Source organism: Nannospalax galili, unplaced genomic scaffold (genome assembly GCF_000622305.1).
Source record: "Nannospalax galili isolate Female #2095 unplaced genomic scaffold, S.galili_v1.0 scaffold89, whole genome shotgun sequence".
Classification (NCBI taxonomy): Eukaryota; Metazoa; Chordata; class Mammalia; order Rodentia; family Spalacidae; genus Nannospalax; species Nannospalax galili.
The window spans coordinates 332,968-342,195 of NW_008359211.1; the positions used below are offsets into that span (position 1 = coordinate 332,968).

At 46.2% G+C, this 9,228-nt stretch overlaps 1 protein-coding gene across 12 annotated transcripts in view; it reads left to right on the forward strand.

Annotated features, from left to right (window-relative positions):
* Positions 1-9,228, forward strand: part of LOC103725603 (RNA-binding protein 14) — a 225,448-nt gene that overhangs the window by 213,004 nt on the left and 3,216 nt on the right. For 10 of the 12 annotated variants that reach the window (XM_029558546.1, XM_029558536.1, XM_029558537.1 and 7 more), the window contains one exon: positions 6,831-6,906. In XM_029558546.1, coding sequence (XP_029414406.1) covers positions 6,831-6,906 — 76 coding nt within the window. The remainder of the gene's footprint in view (positions 1-6,830; positions 6,907-9,228) is intronic. The other 2 variants (XM_029558540.1, XM_029558544.1) reach the window with 1 other exon arrangement.

Genomic DNA, 9,228 nt, shown 5'->3' on the forward strand with positions numbered 1-9,228 from the left:
AGACCAGGCTGGCTTCGAACTCACAGAGATCCACCTGCCTCTGCCTCCCGAGTGCTGGGATTAAAGGTGTGCGCCACCACGCCTGGCTAAAACTCTTTTAAATGAACAAAATTTTGAGTACACTTCACAAAGGAAGGTGCAGATACACAAACTGCAAATAAATACAGAAGATCAGTATCATTAGTATGAAAATTCAAATAAGACACACCCATTGGGAATAAAAAGACCACACCATGGGGCATGGTGGTGCATACCTGTGGGCCCAGCTGGGGAGGCTGAGATAGGACGATCACTGTAACTCAGAAAGAAGTTTGAAGCCAACCTAGGCAACTGAATGAAGTCCTGTCTCAGAAGACCGTATCAAATGTTGGCAAGGGTGCAGAAGAACTGGCCTCTTGTACCCCCGTGGTGGGAATGAAAAGCAGTGCAACCACCTTGGAGGACAGTCTGACAGTTCCTTTGAAGTTACACACACCTCTCCTGACGTAGCTGCTCCACTCCTATGCATTTACTCAAGAGCAGCGAGGCCTGAGTCCATGCAAAAAAGTGTTCATGTACATTGCACCTTGGTTTGTTGAAGCCCCAAGCCAGAAACAATCCAGTGTCAAAAGGTGCATGGGGGGGTGGAGAGATGGCTCAACGGTTAAGAACGCTGGTTGTTCTTGCAGAAGACCAAGGTTCAAATCCCAGCACCCACATGGCAGCTAACAACTATCTATAACTCCAGTCCCAGGAGATCCGATAGCCTTTTCTGACCTCCACGGGCATTGCACGACATGGGTGCACTTACACACATGCAGGCAATACACACATACACATAAAAAAAAAGTTGATGCTGGGCATGGTGGCCTTTAATCCCAGCACTCGGGAGGCAGAGGCAGGTGGATCTCTGAGTTCAAGGCCAGCCTGGTCTCGAGTTCCAGGACAGCTGGGGCTACAGGGAGACCCTGTCTCAAAAAGACCAAAAAAAAAAAAAAGTGCATGGGTACGCAGCTGGAAGTCCATCCACAGGAGAGGCACTAACTCAGCCAGACAAGGAATGAAGCAGTGATATGCACAATGAGCTTGAATCTCTGGATAGCGGTGCTAAGTGAAAAACCCAGATAAGAGTGCATACTGTGTGCTCACACTGGCCTGAAATTCTATAAAATGCCAACTAAGCCAGGCATGGTGGCACATGCTTTTAATCCCAGCACTCAGAAGGCAGAGGCAGGCAGATCTGTGAGTTCCAGGCCAGCTGGGGCTCCAGGGAGACCCTGTCTCAAAAAGGAAAAAAAAAAAGCCAGCTAAGCTGTAGTTATGAGTCAGGGGTAGCTTAATGATGGGATATGGGAGATGATGGGGCATATTGCTAAAATGTATCAAAGTGTATTTATTATTTGTTTCTGTGTTGGGGTTACTACTAGTGTGGATGCTGGTGGAGGCCAGAAGAGGGTATCAGAGTCCTTGGAGCTGGCGTTACAGGCAGTTGTGAGCTGCCTGATGAGGTGCTGGGAACCAAACTCAGGTCCTCTACAAGAACCAGTGCTCCTAATTGCAGAGCCATCTCTCCAGCCCCTCAGACTGTTTTTTTTTTTAACTTTTAAAATTTTTTATGTGTATTCATGTATTGCCTGCATGTAGGTAAGTGCACCCATGTCATGCAACGCCTGAGGAGGACAGAAGAGGCTGTCAGATCCCCTGGGACTAGAGTTACAGACAGTTGTTAGCTGCCATGTGGGTGCTGGGATTCGAACCCAGGTCTTCTGCAAGAACTACCAGTGTTCTTAACCCCTGAGCCATCTCTCCAGCCCCCAGACTGTATTTTTAATATATACAGTTTCTTAGTTCTTTTTTCATCTGAAGACTTTCTGAAAGAATAACAGAGCCTTTAGCATCTGCTGTGCGTCTTGTCTGCCCTTCCCATCTCTGCCTACCTGACTGGAGTGGGAGATTTAGGTGCTTCAGCACAGAGGGACCATGGCACCTCTTGTATTTACCCATTTTCCTCTTCAGCACAGAGCCCTGCAAATGCCCACACCTGTCAAGCCTTCACCACACCTGTCAGGGCTGCCTGCACTTCAGCTGGTTCCCTGCAAATACTCACTGCTTCCAACCTGGAGAGCTGCTGTCCACACCTTGAGCATGCCAAGCTCATAAGCTTGGTATTAATTTCCTAGAGATGCTGTAAGGCATTACCATAAGCTTAATGACTTAAGAAAAACAAAATTTATCCTGTCCCAGTGCACGAGGCCAGAAGTCCAAAAGCAAGGTGTGAGCAGGGTGGCTTTCCTCCGGGGGCACTGGAAAGAATCCATCCTGTCTCTTCAGCTTCTGATGGAGATGTTGGTTTGTGGCTTACATAACTCCAGTCTCTGCCTCCATCTTCACCTGGCCTTTCTCCATCTACCTGCCTCAGATCAGCCTTTCTCTTATAAGAACATCTGTCGGGCTGGAGAGTTGGCTCAGTGGTTAAGAGCACTGGCTGCTCTTGCAGAGGACTTGGGTTCGATTTCCAGCACCCACATGGTGGCTAGCAACCATTCATAGGTCCAGTTCCAGAGGATCTGATGCCCTCTTCTGACCTCTGCAGGCATTGCATGACATGGGTGCACTTACACACATGTAGGCAGTACATTCATGCACATAAAAATAATTTTGAAAAGTTTTTTTTTTTTTTTGTCTTTTTGAGACAGGGTCTCCCTGTAGCCCCAGCTGTCCTGGAAATCACTATGTAGACCAGGCTGGCCTTGAACTCAGAGATCCGCCTCCCAAAAAGTTTTTTAAAAACAACATCTGTCACTGGATTTAGATGGGCCAACCCTAAATCCAGCATGCAATATGATTGTATTTCTGAAACTTTAATTACATCTGCAAAGCCCTTCTTTCCAAATAATCTCACATTCATAGGCTCTTGGGGTTAGGACCAGGACATATTATGGAGGGGGCACAATTCAATTCACTAAACCATGTGCACCTTGAGGATAAGGCATGAGCCATCATCAGGACTCAGGATATATGGGCTGAAAGAACACTCCTCTAGATCTAGGTGTGTTTCATCCTGTGAAGTTTTGCCTGGACCTTTCTGACATCCCAGTGAGATCTGAAATGATCTGACCTCTTTACCCTATTTGGCTGTGGTAGTGGCTCACAGCCTCAGGGCCATCCACAACCCACTTACTTTGGCAGATGGCCACTCCAGTTTTCAAAAAGATATGAGTTAGGTCATTGCTTTCCATTTTATAGATACGGAATCTGGTTATAAAATTTGCAATTTGCCAGAGTCACACAGCTAGTAACTGACAGGGCTAAGATGTGTACTGAGATCTGGCCCCAGAGTCTGATAACACTGTGCTTATATAGGACTGAGTGTCAAGCCAGGGTATCAAGTATAGATCCCACTTTTCCTTCAGCACCATTACTGCTTCCCTCTGGTGATGGCCACTTAGTGATAACTCATTGGTGGCACAAGAGTGGCACCCAGTGGCTTCAGCTACAAACTACATGATTGAAGTGACAGGTCAAGTTCTATCAGTGGGCCAGTCCCTTCATTTCCATGGTAGACTAGCTGCCCTCGTGAGTATCACAGAATAAAACTACCGACAGATTAAGGAGAAATGGAAGAAATAGACTATTTATGCATGTATGTATAAAGTATATCCAGAGAAAGGCCATGCAGCAGAGGGAATGTTAAGTCTGGGTATTAGAACAGACTGGGCATGAAGGAGTAAAGAAGAAAGTGCTTTGGGGCCTAATGCATCTGTCTGCAGGGACTGAAGAATTTAAACCCAGAATGAGCCAGGTGGATAACAGAAGGCATTGCTTACCTGGGTGTAGACTAGAATTAAATGACCCATAATCCTAAATCCAAGGAGCTGTATCCAAGGACCAGGCTTCCTCTTCTGGGGGCCCAGATGAAAAGGGGTGTGTGAGGCTCTCAAAGTCCCCAGAGAGAACCCATCTCAGGTGGGTTTCAATTCGATTTCAAAAAGGAGAGAGACTTATCTATTATACCAGATTCTCCAGGCTAGAGAGCTAGAGAATTGAAGGTGGGGTGGGTGAGCTTTCTGTCAAAGAAGAAAAGATTTGGAAATTTTTCAAATACTGTTTCTTTACCCTCTGTTCCAAATACCCAAAGCACTGTTTCTTTAGGGCCATCTTTGCTGCCTGTATGTCCCTTCTAAAGTAATTACTTAGAAATTGAAACTTTTTTTTTGAGACAAGGTCTTACTATATAGCCCTGGCTGGCCTGGAACTCACTATGTAGAACAGGCTGGACTCGAACCCACTCATAGAGCTCTGCCCGCCTCTGCCTCCCAAGTGCTGGAATTAAAGACATATGCCACCATGCCTGGCTGAAACTTGTTTTAATAAATGACATATTACAGAATATTTTATTGTGATGTAATTCTCATCTAAGATTTGCCTTTTTTTTTTTCTGTCTTTTTGAGACAGTGTCTCCTGGTAGCCCCAGCTGGCCTCGAGATCTGCTGGGATTAAAGGCATGGGCCACCATGCCCAGCTAAGATTTGCCATTTTAAAGTGTACAGCTTGGTGCTTGCAAGGATAGTTACCATCAAATTCCAGAACATCTCTCACATCCTGTACAATGGGGCTGCAGCTGGCCACAGCTTCCTGCTCCCAACCCACTTTCTCCTACCTCGACCTTCTTTCACTTTCTTTATGGTGTTCACTGAAGCAGAAATTACAGGTTTTTTGGGTTTTTTTTTCCCCCCCCTCGGAGACAGGCTGGCCTTCATCTCCCTATGTAGCTGCGGATGATCTTGAACTCCTGATCATCCTGCCCTCACCTCCTGGGTACTGGGATTACAGGGATGTGCTACCATGAGTGGTTTTATGTAGTGTTGAGCACTGAGCCCAGAGCTTTTGTGTATGCTAATCAAGCACCCTTGTTATTCTTTTAATATTTTATTTTTAATTATGTGTCTGTGTATGGGGGTATACATGTGAGTTCAGGTGCCAGAGGAGACCAGAAGAGGGTATTGTGTCCCCTGGACCTGAAGTACAGGTGTTTGTGACTGTTTGATGTTGGTGCTGGGAACTGAACCTTGATCCTCTACAAGAGCAGTAAGCACTCTTAACGACTGAGCCATCTCTCCAGCCCTCTTCATTAATTAAAAAAAAAAAGAAAAAAGAAAAAAACTGTGGGCTGAAGAGATGGCTCAGCAGTTAAGAGCACTGGCTGCTCTTGCAGAGGACCTGGGTTCAATGTCCAGCACCCTCATGGTGGCTAACAACCATCCATTAACTCCAGTTCCAGGTGATCCAATGCTCTCTTCTGACTCTGTGGGCATTGTACGACACAGATGCACTTACACACACGCAGACAATATGCTCATAAACATAAAAATAATAAAATATTTTTTTAAATTTTGAGATGGGGGTCTTGTGTGTTCTGGACTAGCCTTGAATTCTCTATGTAATAGGATAACCCTGAAGTTCTGATCCTTCTGTCCCCACTTCCTGAGTGCTAGAATCTTGAAAAGGAAAAATGAAGTGCTGGGAGGATTGGGCTATGGTCTTAAATAAGTACCTTTCTTTCTCTGTCCAGATTGGACCAACCAGTGTGGCCAAGTTCCAAAAGCTCCACAGGACAACACAGTGTGGACTGCAGCTTCCCAGCTGATGCAGTCAGTCCTTTATTGAGCACTTATTTCTTTTTTGTGTAGAGCTCTGTGACCTCTCTAAAGAGATGGAAACTGGGGGAGAGGGGTCCTCGAGAGATGGCTCAGCGGTTAAGAGTGTACTGCTCTCCCAGGAGACCCAAGTTCAGTTCCCAGCACTCATGTCGAGTGGCTCACAACCTCCTGTAACTCCCCCCTCCAGGGGATGACTTCCTCTTTCCGCCTCAGTGGGCACCTGCTTTATATGCACATATCTCCACACAGGCACAGATAACAGACACAGACACAGCACTAAAAGGCTCTGAAGTTAAGAGAGCTGGCTGCTGTACTAGTTTTGTCAAATTAGAGTCACCTGGGAAGAAGGAAACTCAGGAATTTCCTCCATGACTGGCCTGTGAGCATGTCTATAGGCATTTTCTTAATTGATGGTTGATGTGGAAGGGCCTAGGCTACTATGCGCGATGCCATCCATGGGCGGGTGGTCCTGGGTTGTACAACAAAGGTAGCTGAGTGAGCTATGGGGAGCAAGCCAGTGAGCAGCGCTCCTCCATGGTCTCCATCTGCTTCAGCTCCTGCCTCGAGTTCCTGCCCTGACTTCCCTCAGTGATGGACTGTGACATGGCAGTGTTAGCCAAATAGACCTTTTCTCCCCAACTTGCTTTCTGGTCATGGTGTTTATCACAGGAACAGAAACCAAACTTTAGGACACTGCTCTTGTAGGAGATCCAAATTTGGGGCTCGGCACTCAATCACATAACTCCAGTTCTAGGTTATCCTACACCTTCTTCTGGCCTCCACAGGCACCAGGCATGCACATATACACATGAACATTTAAAAATCCTTTTTCTTAAAAAAAGAAAGAGGTGGAGCATGAGGAATCTTACCTTCCAAGGGATTTAAGGCGTAGGAAGACAAACACATGCACATAAAAAGAACAGTGCTTTGCACAGCACACTTCCAACCGAGTAGGGCAGGTGGTAGGCAGGTGTCTGGAGTTCAGGGAAGTATGGGGTGCTGGGAATGGCAGGAGTGAGCTGTACGAAGGTCCAAGGACACCTTGAAGGTCAGAGGCAGGGAGGGAATTCATGAGCTAGGAGGAAGAGAAGTTCAGAGGAACACATCTGTGAAATCAGTTGTCATTGGGCACATACCTGTTTCACTAGGACTCAGACTTCTGCAAAACTCACTCAGGGCTTCTTTTTTAAGCAGCTGACCCCTGAGAAAAAGGATTCAGCCCAGAGCATTGAGGACACATGTGAGAAGAGCCTGGAATTCCTTGCAGGTAAGGCTTTATTTAGCTTTTTAGGTAAACCTGGGATGAAACCCAAGAAGTAAAAATCCTGGCTTCAAGTGTCCCCACTGCACTTCTGGCCATAATGACACCTTCTAGGATTTGGTCTCCACTGCTGTTGTGTGTCTTGAGGCGCAAAAACAGAAATTTCCTCTTAAAGCTGCTTAACGGGGTGGGACTGGGGGATCTGTAGTATAGGTACTTGTTAATGTGCACAAAGGTGTGTGTAGGCCAGCTGCTGACATTGGGTGTCTTTTTTTGTCACTCTCTGGTATGGTGAAAATATGTGAATTGCAGAAGAGTCAAAATCCTTCTTAAGAAAGCACTATACAGGGCTGGAGAGAGAGTACAGCAGTTAAGAACACTATTCTTGTAGAAGACCCAGGTTCGAATCCCAGCACCCACATGGCAGCTAACAACTGTCCATAACTCCAGTCCCAGGGGAATCTGACAGTCTCTTCTGTCCTCCTCGGGCATTGCATGACATGGGTGCACTTACCTACATGCAGGCAATACACACATACACATTAAAATATTTTTTTTAAAAAAGCACTATAACCATCTGGGCATGCTGGTGCACGCCTTTAATCCCAGTGTTTGGGAGGCAGAGGCAGGCAGATCTCTCTGAGTTGAAGGCTAGCCTGTTCTACATGGTAAATTCCAGGTCAGCTGGGGCTACAGGAAGACCCTGTCTCAAAAAGACAGAAAAAAAAAAAAAGTAAGCACTATAACCATAAGTCCCTTAAAAAGTTTAACTGGCCTAACTTGGCAGCCTGGCCTTGCTCAAGCCTTATCAACTGGTCACTCCTGGACAGAGAGACCATGGAGCCCACCTGTCTCCTTTAGGGGTATAGGTAACTTGCCCATCTGCCTGAGCAAATAATTGTCAGAAGAGACCCCCAGGACACCAGACCCTGGCACGGAGTTAACTCTTGCAGTTGTTCCTATATAAGACCAGACTCTTCCCTCTTCAGTGCACAGATAATTATTCCTCAAAGAAAAGTTATCAGCCCTTTGCCAGGGAGAACATTCTGGGTCTAACTCTTATTTCTAAACTTCGAATTCCTTCCTTTTTCTGTCCTCCTAAATCTAACACTCTCCACCTTTATATTCACTAGGCAATGAGCTTTAAGGGTCTTCCTGTCTCCACTCAGACAGTGCTGCAGTTACAGGCATGTAGCACTGTGCTCAGCTTTTTACAAGAGTTCTGAAGATCCTAACTCAGGTCTCCATCCTTGGACAGCAGGCACCTTACCCATTAAGTCCTCTCTCCAGCCCAGATCTAGAACATCCTAGTAGTTTGTTCAATTGCTAAGAGCTGCATGTGATCTGACGAACGGGTAACTAGTGAGCAAATCCAGGGCACTGAGCACAGCCAGTCCTTCACAGACGCCCATCATGTGTGGCCAATGCAGCTCTCCCTTGTTTGGGTTTCTGTGCTGGGCTTGGAGGCTGCTTCTGGGTGTAGACACTGCCTTGACCTGACTTATTTCTAAATTTTAAACTCCTTTTTTCTGCCCTCCTAAATCTAACACTTTCCACCTTTATACTCCTGAGATGCCAATGAATGTGATGTGATGGCAGTTACATCAAAGTGTTTTCTTCATTTTTGCCCCCACCACAGTTCAGGCTGAACTCAGGCACTCAGGCTTGGTGGCAAGAGCCCTTACCCCGAGCCATCTTGCCAGGCCTAGTCTGGAGCTTTTAAAATATACTAATGTTCTTAGTTCTCAAAGCAGTCTTAAGAGGTAGAGGTAGTATTATTTTCATTTTACAGAAGAGGAAAATGAGGCTCAGAGATGGCTGTAAACTTACCCAGGGTCATGCAACTAGTAAATGACAAAGCTAGAATTCAAATCCAGGCAGCCTAGGCCTTCTCTATGTCTGAAGAGCCAAGTTAACAGTGATGCCCCTCTGGGGCCTGAGTCTTTGGACAAAACAGTATCTGGACTTGAGAGAATTTGGGGGCTGTGGCTTCAGCTCCAAGGCTTTGTTGGAAAATCCTTTTCAGAGTTATGGCTGCAACACTCTGCACACTGTACCTAAGATGTGTTCCTGAACCACTCTCATCTAAGCCATGTTTACATGTTACACAGCCCACTGCTACTGAAAAGAATTATGCAGGGAAGGCTTGTATAATCTATTTTTTAAAAAGATTAGGTTTGGCTGGGCATGGTGGTGCATGCCTTTAATCCCAGCACTTGGGAGGCAGAGGCAGGCGGATCTCTGTGAGTTCGAGGCCAGCCTGGTCTACATGGTGAGTTCCAGGACAGCTGGGGCTACAGGGAGACCCTGTCTCAAAAAGACCAAAAA